Here is a 21,047-nt window from a genome sequence, read left to right on the forward strand (position 1 = left end):
CGTTATATAGAGTTTCTTGAGGTAAAACTTCATTTCTGAATTCCCATTTTCCCTGTGTGCTCTCCTGTGAGGCTTTGAGCAGATATATAACACTTTACTAGTACTATAGTGCTCATATGAGGAGCCAGGGACTTTTTCAAACTCCCAGGTTTCATCATAAAGAGGATTACAATAGATTTATTGTACAAAGGAAGTAAGTTATGGAGTGTTTTCTGTTAGGTATCATTTTAACGTAGAATCTTTCTTGAAAATTTGGTGTTGGAGGAAAAGAACACTCTCGCTTGAACGAACAAATTATTTTTCTGAGCCCAGATTTTCCCATAAACTCAGTATTCCTTAAAGAGTTATCGATTTACCTCTTGGCTTATGAATCACTAGTAAGACGAAAAGAATCAGAGGGAAAATTAAAAGTATATACTTCAAAGTGAGCAATGAGCTAAACCTTTTTTTTTAAAAAAATCTTCTTTGATTGCCTATAGATGAAATCCAGGAAGGGCTCTGTAGCCATTATTTAAATAATGTAGGACACTTACACTTAAAAAAGCAATTATTAATAACAAGGTAAAGTATGAATAAGTATTTTGTAGGTATTCATGTTCATTACAGTTCTGAGAACTTATATTTACATACAGTATTTCCATAACTGAGTCAGTAAATTCATATATTTAGTTTCAAGATTATGCTACTGTACAACTCAAATTAATTTTCTGATATCTTAAGGACTGAAATATTTTGGGTAGACATAAGAATTAGAAACATGTGAGCCACAAAGTGTTTTCTGCCAAGCCGGATAACCTGAATTCAATCCCCAGGACTCACTTAGTGGAAAAATTGAACTGAATTCTCCATATTGTATTCTTACCTCCCACATACCCTTGCTATACTGCATTTGCACCCACACACATAAAATAAATAAGTATAATAATATTTTAATAATAATTATCTGTAAAAGCATAGCCTACACTAAACCCTTCCAGTCATTACTATTATTATTTTGGTGGGAATGAATAGCCATAAAACATGTAGTCTATTCACAAAAAGAGTTTAATGACAAGAAGAAAACTGTGATGCTTTCCTGGAAGATTTCAAAGAACTTCAACAAACTTTGTGCTATGTTGGGAAACTCTTAAATGAAAGAGTTACTAAAAATCATATAGCCTGACTTGAAACATACTTGTGTTTGTTGGCAAAGCTTATTTTCATGTATATTTTACCACTTCCATACATATCAATGTCTTAAGTATTCCCTGTTGCAAAAATGATAGACACATAGAAAGGATTTGTGCTCTCATGGCAAAAAAATGAGTAAAACGATATCACAGATAAAATAGTTCTAACAACCACACAACATTCAATCTGAGCACTAAAAATTACACAATCTTTTCAGCAACCCACGAGGCTTTCTCTAAGAGTACATAATATAACAGAACAACAACAAAAGCAACCATTAACAAATATAGAAAAACTGAAATAATTTGTTGTATTTTATCAGACCACAATGGGGCAAAACATGAGATCAACAGTAAAAGAAACTAGAGAACATACTCAAACTCATGAACAATGACCAACACCTTATTGAATAATGAATAGGTCATGGGAAAATAGGGCTGAAAAGATAGTTCACTGGGTGTAGTGCTTGCTGCACAAACTGAAGACCTCAGTTTGAATCCCCTATTACATTTTAAAAAGCCAGACATGGTTACATCTGTAACCCCAACACTGGAGACAGTAGAGAATAGAGCTTCTCTGTTTGGCCGGTCTAGCCAAAGCAGTGATATCCAGATTCTGGTAAAGACCTTATCTCAAAAATTAATGTACATACCAGATGTGGTGGTATATGCCTCTAATCCCAGCACTCAGGAGGCAGAGGCAGGTGGATCTCTGTGAGTTTGAGGCCAGCCTGGCCTACAGAGTGAGTGCCAGGAAGCCAGGGCTACACAGAGAAACCCTCTCTCTAAAAACTAAAAATCAATGAAAGTAATGCAGAGACTAATAGAGGAAGACACCTCATATTAATCTATGACTTTATTTGCACATGCACAGTCAAGTATACTTACAGACATACAGGTATATGCATATATCACACATAAAAAATATGTGTGCAGCACAGACACACACATACACACATGAGGGGGAAGAAGAAGAAGAAGAGGGGAGAGAGAGAGAGTGTAATAAAAAATTCCCATTTAAGGCTGAGTGCTGCAAAGTCTCCTACTCTCTGCATGTTTTCCAGTTGTTGGTCTTTGTGTTAGTGAAGAAGCTTCTGTGATTAGAGTTGAGCTATACACATCACCATGAGTGAAGTAACTCAGACCCCGAAGGACAACCTTTTGCATGACTTTTCATTGAAAATATTTTTCTTTTTTTAAATATTTATTTTATTTATTTATTATGTATACAATATTCTGTCTGTGTGTATGCCTGCAGGCCGGAAGAGGGCACCAGACCTCTTTACAGATGGTTGTGAGCCACCACGTGATTGCCAGGAATTGAACTCAGGACCCTTGGAAGAGCAGGCATTGCTCCCAAACACTGAGCCATCTTTCCAGCCCCCTGAAAATATTTTTCAACTTTATTCTTTTCTCATATATTACATCCCAAGCACAGTTTCCCCCACCCCAACTTTCCCTCTTCCCCAAATCCAGTCCTCCTCCATTTCCCTTCAGAAAAGACCAGTCCTCCCATGGATATTAACTAAATATGGCATATCAGATTACAACAGGGCTAGGAACCTCCTCTCATATTAAATCTAGACAAGGTAATTCAGTAGGAGGAAAAGGGTTCCAAAAGCCAAGAAAAAGAGTCAGAGACAGCCCACACTCCCACTGTTAGGACTCCCACAAGAACACCGAGCTGCACTACTGTAACATATATGTAGAGTTCTTTAGGTCAGACCCATGCAAGTTCCCTGATTATTAATTCAGTCTCTTGAACCCCTATGAGCCCACGTTAGTTGATTCTGTGGGTTTTCTTGTGGTGTTCTTGACCCCTCTGGCTCCTACAATCCTTTTTCCCCCTTTTCCACAGCATTCTCAAGCTCCACCTAATGTTTGACTGTGGAATTCTGAATCTGTTTCAATCAGTTGCTGGATGAAAACTCTCTAATGATAATTATGCTAGGCTGCTGTCTACAAATATAGCAGAATATCATTATGAATCATTTCTTTTGACATTTTTGTCAGTCATATCCTAGGTCTCTAGACTGTCTAGTTTCTGGTTCCTGGACTTCCTTCCACTCAGTGTCAGTGCCTCCTTCTCATGGCATGGACCTCAAGCTGAACAAGCCACTGGGGTCCCACAAGTTTTGTGCCACTTTCATCCCAGCACGCCTTGAAGGCAGGGCAAATTATAGGTTCAAGGTTTTGTGGCTGGATTGTTGTCCAAATCCCTCCACTGGAAGCCTTACCTAGTTACAGAAGATTGCAAGTTCAGGATCTGTGTCCCCCATTATTAGGAATATTATGGTTGTGGTGTCATAATTTTTTTATTTGTTGATTGTTACTAGCTTTTAAGATTTATATTGTGTGATTCATTCAGAATATCTACAGTTATCAGATTACCAGGGGAAAGGAGCAGTTCTTTCAAAAAAGGAAAAGTAGAAAAAATGTTATTAATAGACTTCCTCAATAAATTGAGAGCATGGGGACCATGGGAGAGGGATGAAGGGGAGGGGAGAGGAAGGGAGAAAAGCAGAGAAAAATGTATAGCTCAATAAAATCAATTTAAAAAGAAAAAGAAAGATGACAAATGGAAAATTAGAATAACTCCAAATTCACCTAGCTGTGAATCTTGTGATCTACAATCTAAAAATTCAATGCATTTCCAAGAAATATCCATGTACCATTATTTGTAGTCTGTATACAAACTTTTTTCTATTGGATTTATAGGTATCTTTTCTTTCCTTGACAAAAAGTAATAAGCTTCATGAGGCAGAAGCTGCTAAATTTTTACTTACATTATTATACTGTCCCTTGCCTTTTATATGGTCAAATTACGCTGCCAAACAGTAAGCTTGGATTGAAAAATGCATTACGTATTATGTGTACTAGAAAACATTATAATGGGAATATATTTTATGAGGTTGAAGTTTTGTATACTTTTTTGTGTGTTCCGGTTTTCTGAGACAAGATTTCTCTGTAAAACAGGCCTGGCTGTCCTGGAGCTTGCTTTGTAGACCAGGCTGGCATTGAACTCACAGGGATTCCCCTGCCTCTGCCTCCTGAATGCTGGGATTAAAGGCATGCACCACCACTGCATGAGGTTGAATTTTTTAGCTAAAGGTACATAGACTAAGATCATACCTTTGCTCTGGAAATACATAAAATCTGATTTTGAGAATCCTATATTACTTGAATAAAAATATAATTAATTTACATCAGATAAAAGCCATGAAGTTTCTAAAAGCAATATGCTACATTCATATTTTCTGTGAGTTTTTTTTCAAGTTTATGCTTATAACAATTTTGTTATTGACTTTAATATTGATTTAATAATTTGGACTAATTTTTAGTAATTAATTAATTATTAAAATGATCTGTAATGACAGTTTGAACAAAGCTGAGTGCAGTATATGAAACTAAAGCTGCTTAGACATAAATAAAGAAATATTTCTCACTTCTCATAAACCAGTCTGAGAAACTAGTCTGATTAAACTTTTCTTTCTTAGGACTTAAATAAACATATGGCAATTGTTAATTTAACATGCCTTCTATGTAGCCAATGTATCCTGAGAGGCCAAGATTTAAATATCTCATTAAAAGTGAAAATACAAGTAAACACCAAATTCAAACGTTTTAGTTGATCAGATTTTAACTATTCTCAACACTATAATACACAAATAATATTTGTAAATGAATTATTAAACTTTTATCTTTGCTCAGTCTGTCCTCTTTTTTCCCCTTTTACTCTGTACTAAAAATTGAACCCAAGGCTTCTTATGTGATAAGCAAATATTGTACTACTGAGCTACATCCCTAGCCCATGAACCAAGAGGAAATATAGTATTCTTAAGAATTTTTAGTAACACTTTTTAGGTAAATATGCAAAAACTTCTAATTGTTTTAATAATTAACTTTGTCTCTTTGGTAATTTTCCATTTTCTCCCTTTAATTCCCTACAGTTTTCCCTTTTTTACCAAGCAAAACTTTACCACTAGTTACAACATATCCTATTATTAGTGGTATTTACAGGTTGTTGTCTTTGTTTATCAGTTTATTCCATCTCAACAAAATTAGTATCATTGCTCTTGATTTTTTTAAATATAAGTTATGTGCTACCTATAAAACGTAAGTTTCTTCTTTGGTTTTAATAAGTATCACTTTTATGGTTTGATTAAGGAACACTCCTTTAATCATCCTAGACCGTTTCCCTCTCTCTATTCTTCCTGTCTACCATGAGATGAGCAGGACTTGCTTGCCTTATTTTTCAGTTTCTATTTACTTGTCATCACAGACAGAGAAATGATAGAACCAGATGTCAATGGACTAAAACTTCAGAAAGTTTGAGAAAATAAGCATTTTCTCATTTAAGTTGTTTATTTTGACTTTTTTATCACAGTGACAAAGTTGATTAATACAAGCAGTGACAAAAATAAATATTATATAATAAACTTATATAACTGATACTGAGGCCCATGCAGGTTTTGGCAGGTTCAGAAGTGTACTAAAACTGAGTTATCACTAGAAACTAGATGTCCTCATCCATGTTAGACATACCATGTAGTGTTCTTCATTGTTTTATATTATCATTGCTCTACTTGTGAAAATACTGTCATATAAATGTTAACTTATTGCTCTTACATTTTAAGCTTTTATAATAGAAAAATGAATGAGAAAGCTGTAAATCCCATTGATTTCCATTTAATATTCTGAATACATTTAGGCAGGCTCATTCATTTTTCTAAAAGCTGACACATAGAACTTAGAAGTAGAATAATGTTTGGCAAAAAATAGGGAGAATCCGAGAGAGAGAGAGATAAACACAGTCCAATCAGTGAATACTAAAATAAAAGTTTATGCTGTTCTAATGCACAATATGGTGACTATCAACCAAAACTATGCTGTAATTTAATAAGCTAGAATGAAAATAATTTTTTACAACAAGTAATGTTTACAGAGATAAATATATTTGTCTTAAGCATTATTAATACATACGTGTGTTGAACCCTTACCTCATAACTTATAAATATACAAAATATTTGTTTCCTATATTAGCTTTAATTTTTAAAAAATCTAACGTATTAGTAAGTAGAGAATTAACAAAAACACATTATTAAAGCCAGTTTGAAAATTTACTGACAGACTAGGCATAGGACATCCCAATTCATGTCAAAAGATATGACTATTTGTTTTGAATAGCGTTTTATTTTTCAGATACTAATCACACTTAAATTGTTTGTATATTTAATGTCTTACCTGGTGGTAATGTCCTGCAGTCAGCGGATTGTGAACATCTCAGCACTTACAACAGTTCAGGGAAAGATACTGAATGAGGACTAATAACAGTCGGATTGTCATCCACATGAGATGCCTCACAAAAGCCCAATTCTGTTGTCCCTTGTGAAACTATCAGGAATGGCTACTAAATTTAGGCTTCTAATTTTATAGTCAGGACTCTCAATAAAAGGAGATTCTAGATCTAAGACAGATAGATTCTACTCATGAGAATGAAAATTTCAAGTCACAGTAAAAAGTCAAAGAAAAGACTACTAGATTTCTGAAAACCACCAGCCTCCAGGACAGTGGTTGATTGACAGAACCACTTCTTCCCTCTTTGTGCCTGCTTGGTAGTTGCTTTTAAAAGATTAGGCATTATTGACAGAGGCTCTGCCTTTCTTCTGTACCTGAGGAGTTGCTTTTAAAAGACTTGGCATTATAGACAGAGGTTCCGCCTTCTGTCTGCGCATGTGCAGTTGCTTTTAAAAGACTAGGCATTATTGACCAAGGCTCCACTTTCCATCTGCACATGCAAGGTTGCTTTCAGAAAACTAGGCATTATTAACAGAGGCTCTGCCTTCCCTCTGAGCCTGCTTAGTTGCTTTTAATAGACTAGGCATTATTGACAGAGGCTCCGCCTACCCTCTGTACCTGAGAAGTTGCTTTTAAAAGACTAGGCTTTATTGAAAGAGGCTCCGCCTTCTGTCTGCACATGTGCAGTTGCTTTTAAAAGACTAGGTGTGGTTGAAAGAGGCTCCGCCTTCCCTTTGAACCTGCACAGTTGCTTTTAAAAGACTAGGCTTGGTTGACAGAGGCTCCGCCTTCTGTCTGCACCTGTGTAGTTGCTTTTAAAAGACTAGGCATTATTGACAGAGGCTCTGCCTTCCCTCTACTCCAGCATAGTTGCTTTTAAAAGACTAGGTGTGGTTGACAGAGGCTCCGCCTTCTGTCTGCACCTGCGCAGTTGCTTTTAAAACACAACTTTATTGACAGAGGCTGTCTTCCTTCTGCACATGCGCAGCTGCTTTTAAAAACTAGGTGTGGTAGTCTCCGCCTTCAGTCTGCACATGCGCAGTTGCTTTCAAAAAACTAGGCGTTATTAACAGAGGCTCTGCCTTCCCTCTGAGCCTGCTTAGTTGCTTTTAATAGACTATGCATTATTGACAGAGGCTCCGCCTACCCTCTGTACCTGAGAAGTTGCTTTAAAAAGACTAGGCTTTATTGACAGAGGCTCTGCCTTCTGTCTGTACATGTGCAGTTGCTTTTAACAGATGACTTTATTGACAGAAGGTCCACCTTCCGTCTGCACATGCGCAGTTGCTTTTAAAAGACTAATTATTGACAGAGGCTCTGCCTTCGTCTGCACCTGTGTAGTTGCTTTTAAAAGACTAGGTGTGTTTGACAGAGGTTCTGCCTTCCGTATGCACCAGCACAGTTGCTTTGAAAAGACTAGGCATTATAGACAGAGGCTCCGCCTTCCCTCTGCTCCAACATAGTTGCTTTTAAAAGACTAGGTGTGGTTGACAGAGGCTCTGCTTTCCGTCTGCACCAGCATAGGTGCTTTTAAAAGAATAGGTTTGGTTTGACAGAGGCTCCGCCTTCCTTCTGATCCTGCTTAGTTGCTTTTAATAGACAAGGCGTTATTGACAGAGGCTCAGCCTTCAGTCGGTGACAGTGAATTTGCTTTTAAAGACTAATCATTATTGACAGAGGCTCTGCCTTCCATCTGCACCTGCACAGTTGCTTTTAAAGACTAGGTTTGGTTGTTAGAGGCTCCGCCTTCCGTCTGCACCTGCATAGTTGCTTTTAAATACCAGTTGTGGTTGACAGAGGCTCCGCCTTCTGTCTGCACCTGCATAGTTGCTTTTAATAGACTAGAATTTATTGACAGAGACTGCACTTCTGTCTGCACATGCGCAGTTGCTTTTAAAAGACTAAATGTGGGTGACAGAGGCTCTGCTTTCCCTCTGCTCCTGTGCAGTTTCATTTAAAAGACTAGGTGTTGTTGAAAGAGGCTCTGCCTTCCGTCTGCACATGCTCAGTTGCTTTAAAAGACTAGGTGTGGTAGAGAGAGGTGCCCCTTTCTGTCTGTGCCTACACAGTTGCTTTTAAAAGACTAATCATTATTGACAGTCTCTGCCTTCCTTCTGCACATGCGCAGTTGATTTCAAAAGACTAGGCATGGTTGAGAGTCTCCGCCTTCATTCGGCGCATATGCAGTTGCTATTAAAAGACTAGATGTGGTTGACATAGGCTCCGCCTTCTGTCTGCAACTGTGCAGTTGTTTTTAAAAGACTAGGCATTGTTGACAGAGGCTCAGCCTTTCATCTGTGCATGTGCAGTCGCTTTAAAAAGACAACTTTGTTGACAGAGGCTCTGCCTTCCGTTTGTAGTTGTGCAGTTTCTTTTAAAAGACTAATTATTGACAGAGGCTACGCATTCCGTCTGCACATGTGCAGTTGCTTTTAAAAGACTAGATGTGGTGGACAAAGACTCTGCCATCCCTCTGCACCTGTGTAGTTTCTTTTAAAAGAGTAGGTGTTGTTCAAAGAGGGTCCGCCTTCCTTCTGCACCTGAGAAATTGCTTGTAAAAGACTAGGCATGGTTGACAGAGTTACCACTTTCCCTCTGCGCATGCACAATTGCTTTTAAAAGACTTGACATGGTTGAGTCTCTGCCTTCCATCTGCACATGTGCAGTTGCTTTTAAAAAAAACTAGGTGTGGTTGACAGAGGCTCTGCCTTCATTCTGCACCTGAGCAGTTTCTTTTAAAAGACTGGTGTGGTTGCCAGAGGAGCAGCTTTCCCTCTGTCCATGCTCAGTTGCTTTTAAAAGACTAGGCATGGTTGACAGAGGCTCTGCCTTCTGTCTGTGCATGTGCAGTTACTTTTAAATGCCTGGGTGGGGTTGAAAGAGGCTCAGCCTTTCCTCTGCTCCTGTGCAGTTTCTTTTAAATAACTAGGTGTTGTTCAAAGAGGCTCTGCCTTCTGTCTGCACCTGAACAGTTGCTTTAAAAGACTTGGTGTGGTTGACAGAGGCTCCACTTTCTGTCTGCGCATGTGTAGTTGCTTTCAAAAAACTAGACATTGCAGACAGAGGCTCCGCCTTCTTTCTGCGCATGTGCAGTTGTTTTTAAAAGACGAGGCATTATTGACGGAAGCTCTCCCTTCTGTCTGTGCACGTGCAGTTTCTTTAAAAAGATTAGGCGTGGTTGACAGAGGCTCCGCCTTCCCTCTGCACCTGAGCAGTTGCTTTAAAAGACTTGGTGTGGTTGACAGACGTGCAGCTTTCCATCTGCGCATGTGCAGTTGCTTTTAAAAGACTACACATAGTTGACAGAGGCTCTGCCTTCTGTCTGTGCCTGTGCTGTTACTTTTAAATGCATAGGAGGGTTTGAAAGAGGCTCTGCCTTCCCTTTGATCCTGTGCAGTTTCTTTTAAATAACTAGGTGCTGTTCAAAGAGGCTCTGCCTTCTGTCTGCACCTGAGCAGTTGCTTTAAAAGACTAGGTGTGGTTGACAGCATACTGCTTTCAGTTTGCACTTGCGCAGTTGCTTTTAAAAGACTAGATGTGGTCAACATAGGCTCTGCCTTCTTTCTGCACATGAACAGTTGCTTTTAAAGGACTAGGCATTATTGATATAGGCTCTCCCTTCAATCTGATGATGTGCAGTTCCTTTTAAAAGACTACCTATGGTTGAGAGAGACCCCGCCTTCCTTCTGCACCTGAGAAGTTGCTTTTAAAAGACTAGGTGTGATTGACAGAGGCGCCACTTTCTGGCTGTGCATGATCATCAGTTGCTTTTAAAAGACTAGGCGTGGCTGACAGAGTCTCCGCCTTCGTCTGCACCTGTGTAGTTTCTTTTAAAAGAGTAGGCGTTGTTGAAAGAAGCTCTGCCTTTTGTCTGCACCTGAACAGTTGCTTTAAAAAACTTGGTGTGGTTGACAGAGGAGCAGCTTTCCATCTGCGCATGTGCAGTTGCTTTTAAAGGACTAGGCATAGTTGACAGAGGCTCCGCCTTCTGTTTTACCATGCACAGTTTTTTGCAAAAGACTAGATGTGCTTGACAGTCTCTGCCTTCATTAGGCGCTTATGCAGTTGCTTTTAAAACACTATGTGTGTTTGACATAGGCTCTGCCTTCTGTCTGTGCAGATCAGTTACTTTTAAATGCCTAGGTGGGGTTGAAAGAGGCTCAGCCTTCCCTCTGCTCCTGTTCAATTTCTTTAAAATGACTAGGTGTTGTTCAACGAGGCTCTGCCTTCAGTATGCACCTGAGCAGTTGCTTTCAAAAGACTAAATGTGGTCGACAGAGGCTCTGCCTTCTTTTTGCGCATGTGCAGTTCCTTTTACAAGACTTATTGATGGAGGCTCTACCTTCCATCCGCGCATGCGCAGCTTCTTTTAACAGCCTACCTGTGGTTGACAGAGGCTCGGCTTTCCCTCTGCACCTGAGAAGTTGCTTTTAAAAAAACAGGTGTGATTGACAGAGATGCTGGTTTCCATCTGCGCATGTGCAGTTGCTTTTAAAAGACTAGATGTGTTGATGTAGGCTCCGCCTTCTTTCTGCACCTGCACAGTTGCTTTTAAAAGACTAAGTGTGGTTGACAGATGCTCCGCCTTCCCTCTGCACCTAAGCAGTTTCTTTTAAAAGTTTAGGTGTTGTTGAAAGAGGCTCCGCCTTCCCTCTGCACCTGAGAAGTTGTTTTTAAAAGACTAGGCGTGGTTGACAGAGGCGCCGCTTTCTGTCTGTGCATGAGCAGTTGCTTTTAAAAGACTAGATGTGGTCGACAGAGGTGCCTCCTTTTTTCTGCACATGTTCAGTTCCTCTTAAAATACTAGGCATCATTGATGGAGTCTCTACCTTCTGTCTACGCATGTGCAGCTTCTTTTAAAATACTACCTGTGGTTGACAGAGGCTCAGCTTTCCCTCCGCAACTGAGAAGTTGCTTTTAAAAGACTAGGTGTGATTGACAGAGGTGCTGGTTTCCATCTGCTCATGTGCAGTTGCTTTAAAAAGACTAGACGTGTTGACGTAGGCTCCGCCTTCTTTCTGCACATGCGCAGTTGCTTTTAAAAGACTAGATGTTTTGACATAGGCTCCGCCTTCTTTCTGCACATGCACAGTTCTTTTTAAAACCGGACTCTCTGAACATAGCGGACAATGAGGACTACTGAGAACTCAAGAACAATGGCAATGGGTTTCTGATCCTACTGCACGCACTGGCTTTGTGGGAGCCTAGGCAGTTTGGATGCTCAACTTACTAGACCTGGATGGAGGTGGGGGTTCCTTGGACTTCCCACAGGACAGGGAACCCTGATTGCTTTTCGGGCTGGGGGGAGACTTAATTGGGGGAGGGGGAGGGAAATGGGAGGCGGTGGCGGGGAAGAGACAGAAATCTTTAATAAATAAATAAATTAAAAAAAAATAAAACACTAGGTTGGTTGACAGATGATCCACCTTCCCTCTGCACCTGATTAGTTTCTTTTAAAAGATTAGGTGTTGTTGAAAGAGTCTCCGCCTTCCCTTGGCACCTGAGAAGTTGCTTTTAAAAGTCTAGGTGTCGTTGATAAAGGCACCACTTTCTGTCTGCGCGTGCGCAGTTGCTTTTAAACGACTCTGCATGATTGACAGGGCCCCCTCCCTTCTGCGCCTGTGCAGTTGCTTTTTAAAGCCTGTGGGCGTGAACGGAAATGGATTATGCTGTATCTGCTTTTCGTCAACTGCCGTTATTTTCTGGTGTTCTTCAAGGCCAGTGTAGCCTTCAGGAAGCTTCTTTGAGCGTCCGTGAGGAAACGTAGGAACTTTTGTTTCTCAAGGTATTGTCTGGAATATCGTCCCCTCAATCCAGAGACCTTCCTAAAGCGATTCATTCCAAATTATCCTATCCCACCCCTACCATTTATTGTGGGTGTCTTCGACTACTGCCGTTGTCATGTGCCGCTGCCACTTGACAGTCAGGGTTTCAATGTGTATAGAGAGAAACAGCCGTTAGAAAAGGGAGAAACAGTACTAGTCCGAAGGAAAGTTCATATGGTGAGCTTGAACTGAGATAACAAGGTCTAAATTTCCCTTTCCCTTTTCGGTTACTAAGTCAGTTTAAGGAAACAAGGCGAGGTAGCCTTTCGTGGAGTAATAGTAGGATCTACCAACAGAGACTGTACAAATTATGTCATCCTCTGTTTTCCAGGGTGATCTCTTCCCTAACCTGTTTGTATTACTATCTGTGTTCCCCACTACAGTCATCATGCCTCGTGGCCAAAAGAGCAAGCTCCGTGCCCGAGAGAAGCGCCGTCAGGCCTGTGCCCAAAATACAGTGGAGGAACCAGCCTCTCCCGATCCTTCCTATGAGGGTCCAGATCAGGCTAGTCCTGCTGCTGGTATGCTTACACCTCCGAACAAGCTGCAGGGGGCACACTGTACCTTTTCACACACATATGAAAATAGAGGTGCCACAAACCAAGATGAGAAAAGTTCAGATGATTTTGATGACATCGAGGTCTGGAGTAAAGATCCGACAAACCAGAAAGTAGTCTTACTGGTACAGTTCCTGATGGAGAAGTATCAAAAGAAGGAGGTTATTACAAGGGCAGATATGCTGAAGTGTGTTATCAAAACATCAAAAAACCACTTCACTGAGATCCTAAAGAGAGCCACAGAGCACATGGAACTAGCCTTTGGTGTTGATCTGAAGGAAGTCGATCCTATCAGACACTGCTATGCCCTTTTCAACAAACTAGACCATACCTATGATGGAGTAAAGGAAGAAAAAATGCCCAATACTGGCCTATTAATGATGGTTCTTGGAGTGATCTTCAAGAAAAATAACTGTGCCTCTGAAAAGGATGTCTGGGACGTGCTGAATATGATGGGTGTATATGCTCACAAGAAACACTTCATCTACGGAGAGCCTAAGAAAGTTATCACTGAAGATTTGGTCAGGCTGAAGTATCTGGAGTACCGAAAAGTGCCCAACAGCAATCCTCCATCCTTCGAATTCACATGGGGTTCCAGAGCCCAGGCTGAAATCAGCAAGATGAAAATCCTGGAGTTTTGGGCCAAGATCCATGATACTACACCAGAAGCCTTTGGATCCTTGTATGAAAAAGCTGTGAAAGATGAAGAAGAAAGAGCTCAAGCCAGGTCTGCAGCAAGGGCTCGCACTGCTGCTATGTCCAGTTCACATTCAAAAGCCATGACCAGCAGCTCCTCCCATGCTAAGTAATAGCTAAGGCTATTTCCTCACTATTTGTTTAAAAAGGTATGGCAGCTACCTAATAGTGGAGGGCTAATATGGGTTGAGGGGAATAAGTGCTTATATTTCTTTCTTTGTTGTATATTTGTAACTCCAAGTTTTACCTTTTTTCCTCTTTTGATTCTAGGTTATATTTTAAAGGTTGAAGTCTGACGATGTCCTGTGTGGAAATTAAAGACAGTGACCATTTTAAGTTGTAGATGGGCAGCATAGGAGGAACACATTGAATACCACCATCGCTTTTCTCTGCTATATTTGTTATTTTGTTTCATTTTGTTGTTTTGTGTTTTATTTCAGATGTTTTTTCAATAGACTTTAATACATTTTTACAAAATTACAAATAAATTTGCTTATACATTTATTGCCCTTTAAAAGTTTAAGCTGTTGTGGGAGGAGAGAAGCACTTTTATTTAGGGATGTGACCACTGGTGAGTTCTTCATGCTCCAGTGGATAAACTCAAAGCTATGCCCGTATGCATAGCACTAATTGGACTTATTTTTTGTTTTGAAAAAGAAGTATGAAAAGAAAGGAAGAAGTCTACATCTGTTTGAATTTACCAGTCTATTCAATCTTAGTGTTTTATTGGCTCAGTGACTAAAATCTGGATCAAAATATAGTCACTAGCAAGTTAAATAACGATATCAAAAAATGGGAAAAGTAAGGATAAATACTTAACTTTTCGTTTTCCTTATTTCACTTTGTTGTATAAAAATAAAATGCATATACTTTGATTTGTTTATCTTACTAGTGATATAGGTGTTAATAAAGCATTTTAAACTCTAATTCATGCTTACCAGCTTACTCATTATCCAAAGTTAATTTGCATTGAGTGTTTGTGGGGGTTGGAGAAAGGGTTTCCCTTTGTAACAGTCCTGGCTGTCCTGGAACTTGCTCTGTAGACTAGGCTGGCCTCTAACTCACTGAGATTCCCCTGCCTCTGCCTCCGAAGTACTAGAATTAAAGGAGTGTGCCAGTACTACCCAGCTAGCATCTAGTCTTTGAATGTCATTCTGTTAGAAATGGGTACTTATGAATACTGGGTGAGGGAAAATCAGTTTTCTCCAATAGAGTAACACTGGGTATATCATTCACTCTTGCACAGTGCTCACATTCAGAAGTAGTTGAACAATATATAATGTGGTTCCACTGGTTTTTTTTTTTGTTTCTTTCTTTTGGTGTGTGTGTGTGTGTGTGTGTGTGTTGTGTATTTGGTAACTTTGATGTTTTCATTTTGTTCTGTTTGTTTTTGGTGGGGTTTTATTTTGTTTTCTGGGTATTTCGGGGAATTGTTTTTGCATTGGGGATTTTTTTTTTAGAAACAACTTAAAATTGGAGGAATCAGAAGGGAGAAAAGAACTGGAAGGACTTGGGGTAATCATATGATCAAAATAAATTTAAAAAATGGTTTTAAATACTAAAGGATTTGGTTGTAAGCCTATTCTTTAATGGCTAAGCCATCTCTCCAAGAAAAGGCTAATTAAACTATAATCCACAACCCCTGAGAGGCTAGATAGCAAGGAGGAATATGCATGGAGTGGATGCCCCTGGGGAAAGGAAATAGATAGGATCTTGTAACATGATGGCCTGCTTGTTGCCTGGCTGCCCGGCTAGATTAGCCCTGAAATCATCACAGAGAAACAGTATTCATTAAAATACTGCTTGCCCCATTAGCTCAGGTTTCATATTAGCTCTTATAATTTACATTAACACATGATTTTTATCAATGTTAGCCACATGGCTCAGTACCTTTTACAGTGGGGTAGATCATATCCTGCTTCTTTGGTGTGTAGACAGGACTGGGGATCAATGGGCTTCCTCTTTCCCAGAATTCTTCTGTTCTCATTGCCCTGCCTCTACTTCCTGTCTGGTTGTCCTGCATACACTTCCTGCCTGACTACTGGCCAATCAGCATTTATTTAAAACATAATTGACAGAATACAGAATTGTCCCACACCAGGATCTCCTGAGTAAATTGGAAGGGGGAGAGGACAGAGGGGTGAACAGGAGGAAGGAAGAAAACATGAGGGAACTGGATGGTTGAGTTGGGGAAGCAATAGAAAGGGATGATATGGAATTCCCCTCTGTATGCTGTGAAAGTGTTTTGTTACCATTGGTTAATAAAGGAGCTGCTTTGGGCCTCTGGTAGGGCAGAATAGAGCAAATCAGGAAATCCAAGCAGAGATACAGGAGAAAAGTATGTGGAGTTAGAGAGAGGCCATGTAGCAATTGAGGGAAACAGACACCCTAGAACCTTGCAAGTAAACAGTGAGCCTTGTGGTCAAATAAAAAATAATAGAAATGGGTTAATTCAAGATGTAAGAGTTAGTTAATAAGAAACCTGAGCTAATAGTCCAAGAAGTGTTGTAATTAATATAGTCTCTGTGTGATTATTTTGGGTCTGGGCATCCAGGAACGAACAAGCAGTCACTGCCTACAAAGGAAGAACATGGAAAGTGATATCTCGATAGAGGGAGCCATTATGCGGTTAGGGAGAAATCTAGTGCTAGGAAATCTCACAGGAATCCACAAGGATGACCCCAGTTAAGAATCTAAGAAATAGTGGAGAGGGTACCTGAACTGGCTTTCCTCTGTAATCAGATTAGTGACTACCCTAATTATTATCATAGAACCTACACCCAGTAACTGATGAAAGCATCTGTCAAGATCTATAGCCAAGCACTGGAGTCCAGTGGAAGAGAGGGAGGAGAGATTATATGAGCAAGTCGGGGGGGATCAAGATCATGATGGGGAAACCCACAGAGACAGCTGACACAAGCTTGTGGGCATTCACTGATTCTGAACTGACAGCTAAGGAGCCTCCATGGGACTGAACTGGGTCCTGGGCAGTCTGTGGAGACCAGAACTTATCCCTCAAGCTTGATCTGGATTTTCAGAACCCATTCCCTATGGAGTGATACCTTGTTCAGCCTAGATACAGCAGGGATGGGTTTGGTCCTGCCTCAACTTGATATGTCAGACCTTGTTGACTTCCCATGGAATGCCTTACCCTCTCTGAGGAGTGGCTAGGGTTTGAGGAGAGATGGGCAGAACAGGAGGAGGGAGGAATAGGGATGTTTATGTAAAATGAAAAAAAACTTTTAAATAAAAAATTATATAGTAAATATTTTAAGAAAAGAAGTGGGGAAACTAAGATACAAGATACCCAGCCTCTCTGCTTAGAGTTTTCTAGTTAAGTAAAAATAAATGTATGAGGAGGAAAATGAAATGGCTTTTAAATCCTAAGGAATAAAGAGGTGAAAAGATAGGAAAGGTTGCAGGAAAGGTTTTCAAGGGGACATGTAGCTAAAAACAGTTGGCAAAAATTCACTGGAGGAAAGGCCTTTTGTAACTGCAAGATACAGTGATCTATGATTGAACCTTTTTTGTGAGTGGGCTTCACATAACATACTTGCATAAAATAAACACAGATAATTATATTCAGAAAAAATACATTGGCAGTGAACAAGTACAGAATTTTTCTTGTCTTAATTCTATAAGCAATGCAGTATAATAATTGACATAAGGAGGATGCCAATAGAACATGTGAATATCATACTATAATAATATTTTATATAAAACACACAAATGGGTATTGGTATTAAGTATCAAGAACATCCATCGCTTATCGGTGGTGGCCTATGTCTTTAATTCCAGTGCTTGGGAGGCAGAGACTGTTGGGTCTCTGTAAATTCTAGGCCAACCTAGTCTAGTTCTAGAGCAGGCTCCAAAGCTACACAGAGAAACTCTGTCTCAAAATAAAAGAAAAAAAGAACATGTGTTATAGAATCATTCCCACCAACACATGAGGTAGTTTTGTACTTTTAATTTTAGTGAAGTAGCTAAAAACAGTTGGTAAAAATTCACTGGAGGAAAGGCCTTTTGTAACTGCAACATACAGTGATACATGAAAACTGGTGACCAATGCCAAGATGCTCACACTGTGTCTCATCATAGAAGGACAATATCCTGAAATATAAGTGCCCCTTTATTTTTTGGTTTTTCAAGACAGGGTTTCTTTGTGTAACAGCCCTGGCTTTACTGACTCTGTAGCCAGAGCACTCGCTCTGTAGACCAGGCTTGGAACTCACAGAGATCCACCTGCCTCTGCCTCCCGAGAGTACTGGGATTAAAGGCATGTATCAATACTGCCTGGATTTTTTTTCCTTCTCTTTTAAAAGGAGCACAGACAGGAAAGTTGGAAAAGTGGAGCAGGCCAGAGGAGATGAGAAGAAAAATGTGTAGCCCAGGCTAGCCTCAAACTCATGATCCTCCTGCTTCTGCCTCCTTTAGCAAATTCTATCAGTGCCACCACAACTGGCTAAAAGCCAGGCAACTCTGGTGAGGAGAGATGGGAAAACCAAGCCTGTCGTCATGACAAGCCCACATCCCTCACAAGCCTGCTGCCATTCTTTGTTAATCAGACAGTGGCTGAGAACAATTGCTTTTTTTTCATTTTTAAGGACAGGGTTTCTAGCCTTGACTGTCCTGGAACTCGCTCTGTAGACCACATTGGCCTCAAATTCACAGAGATTTACCTGCCTCTACCCCCTGAGTACTATAATTAAAGGTGTGTGCCACCACTGCCTATTTTCTTTTATTTTAAGAAAAAAGATTTATTTATTTATTATGTATGCAGTGTTCTACCTGCATGTAACCTGCAGGCCAGAAGAGGTCATCAGATCTCATTATGGATGGTTGTGTGTGCCATGTGGTTGCTGGGAACTGAACACAGGATCTCTGGAAGAGCAGCCAGTGCTCTTAACCTCTGAATCATCTCTCAAGCCTCTGTGCACCCCACACTTGCCCTGCTAAAGACATCATTTCATTGCAAATTAAGTAACTTACACCCTAATGGGGAAAATTGTATATGTATTTTCTGAAAAGAATTATGCAATTTTGGTACTAATTGTCTTAGAATGTACAGGCAGTTCTGAATTAAAAAATAAATTTTATCAAAGGTGAGGATAGCATTATATGTTATAAAATGATAACTTTTACAACTGTCATTGTTCAGACATAATTTCTATAATCTCTTTGCCAAGTCAATTGCTTTGTATCCATTATATGCATTCCACCCCCCCAGTGAGATGGCATATCATGTGTGATTATAAAAGTTGGAATTATATTAATTATCTTCTGTCTTAAAATTATTTTTAAGTTCTCTTAAGACTGAGCCTTACTATGCTGCTTCTGCTGTCTAGAACTCACTAGGATCACCTGAGCAAGCCTGAAATATGTAAATCTTCTGCTTTCACCCCCTAAGTGCTGTCATGAGAGGTGTATGCCAGTATTCTAGAAATAATTACTCATTTTTATTTTTATTTATTTAGATTTTATTTATTTATTATTTTACACACTATTTTATTTATTACTTGAGAATTTCATATATATGAATATTTTCATATATTATATGAATATTATAGATAATGTATTTTGATCATATCTGCTCCCCTTCCAGTTCCTCTCAGAATGTGTTTGCTGAGTTCCCCTACTAACTTCATGTATTCGTAATTACTTTTGTAACTCATTGAAACTAATTATCACTACCTATTTGTGTGCATATGGGTGTAAAGACAATCCATTGTAGCATGAGTGATGTACCCTAAGAAAACTAACTTTCTCCAAGAAGCTATTAATTGCCCATAGCTACTCATATATGAATGGGGACTCACGAATCCCTTGCCAATCCATGCTAGAATGCCAACTACCTTTATCTTGTGTAGGTCTGGTGCAGCCAGGTTCGGCTGCTGGAAGTTCATGAGTGTGAAGATCCTATCATGTCCAGGAGACAGTCTTTAACAGCAATTTTTCCAGCCTCTTCTAAACTTTCTATCTCTCTTTCTCGCTGTTCCTTGAGAATTTGGGAGAAGGTGGTATGGCACAGATGTTAAATTTAGAGCCCAGAACTGCACCATCATAAAAATTGGAATATAAAACTGAAGAAACTTAATTCTCAGAAAGAAATAATAAAAGTATAAGCTCTGAAGAGAATGGGAATGAATGGGAAGGTCCAGGTAGGATAGTTTGTTGATTAACTTTGTAAAAAATTACAAGCATATGTTAAGACATGAGTTTTTATATTTTCATTTTCACCCTTAAAAGTAAATACTATTATTATTCCATAGAGGAAACTGAATTTTCATTTGCATGTGATTATCAATGGTGACTTACAGTCTTCTGCAACTCCAGTTAAAGGGGATCCAGTACCTTTTCATGGCCTCGGCAGGAACATGCATGCAGTGTGCATAAATGAATGCAGACACAACATTCATGCACATGCAATAAGCATTTAAAATTATTTTAAAGGTACTTCTGTCCATCTGATGAAATGACATTTCTAAAATTGGGATTATTCTAATCGTTATTAACTACCTTGAAGTATTCATTTACATGTCATCAAATTTAGTTACCTATAATTTTATAGAATCTTGAAAGACAATTTACAGAGAAGTGTAAACAGAGTGAGAAAGAACAAGGTTTATGAGAAAATGGGATGAACAGTCATATGGTTTCATAAGAAGCTCCTCTACATACCAAAGGGTCTGTTTGATAACTCAGAAGAGGTTGCAGCAAATTTCGGGGCTGTGAAGAGAGAAAACAAGCTTGACCAATGTTTAATCAGCAAGCATTTTCTTTTCATTGACCATTTGGGACTAGCAGTTCAATTAATTATGTACAAAGCAAAGCAAAGGAATACTGAGAGACTGATATCACAGAGGAACAAGGAAATTATCCTTAACCTTATTTAATTCATGTGAGCAAGAGTGACTCACTACAGGAAGAAATTTTCTGGAACACAAAGTTGAGTCCAGCAAATTTTCTTAATCTTTACTGTTTTCCAGTATTAGAGAGAGCTTATGTAAAATTCAGTAATGTATAAAAGATAAATATTATTGTGAAAAATTACTAATCTGAATACAATAAACATTACAGAATAATCTGTTAAAGAGATAGGACAAACAGAATAGAATTTCTTCCAGTTATATAGCTAACAGACAGACCTATTAAGTGCACATTCTTAAGATAAACGATAACAAGATATTCGTTACATAACAAAATAGAATATTACCATTTGTCACATATGATTATTCCTAAATTTGCCTAGTAATTGTGATCGCTTTCCATGTTTAATAATTAATTTACCAAAAGGAATAAAAGTCTGCAGTGTAAAACTCTTTTAAAACGATTATTCAGATTTTAGAAGAAAAAAGGACTTGGATATACATGTTTCTAAAGTGAACACTTTAAAACAAAACGAAATATACACTTCTTATCAACATAGCTACCTAAACAAGACCTGAACAAGAATGATGCCAATAGGCATGCCAATATAGAAGGCTGGAATTTTGGGTCTTCAA

The 21,047-nt window shown here is 39.1% G+C and overlaps 1 protein-coding gene across 1 annotated transcript; it reads left to right on the plus strand.

Moving 5' to 3' along the window:
- Positions 1 to 12,680: 12,680 nt before the first annotated feature.
- Positions 12,681 to 13,658, plus strand: LOC142841532 (melanoma-associated antigen B18-like). Its single transcript, XM_075958486.1, has one exon. The coding sequence runs from the start codon at positions 12,681 to 12,683 to the stop codon at positions 13,656 to 13,658; it is 978 nt and encodes a 325-aa protein (XP_075814601.1).
- The last annotated feature ends 7,389 nt before the right edge of the window (positions 13,659 to 21,047 follow it).

The sequence above is a fragment of the Microtus pennsylvanicus genome, chromosome X, assembly GCF_037038515.1.
Source record: "Microtus pennsylvanicus isolate mMicPen1 chromosome X, mMicPen1.hap1, whole genome shotgun sequence".
Lineage (NCBI taxonomy): Eukaryota > Metazoa > Chordata > Mammalia > Rodentia > Cricetidae > Microtus > Microtus pennsylvanicus.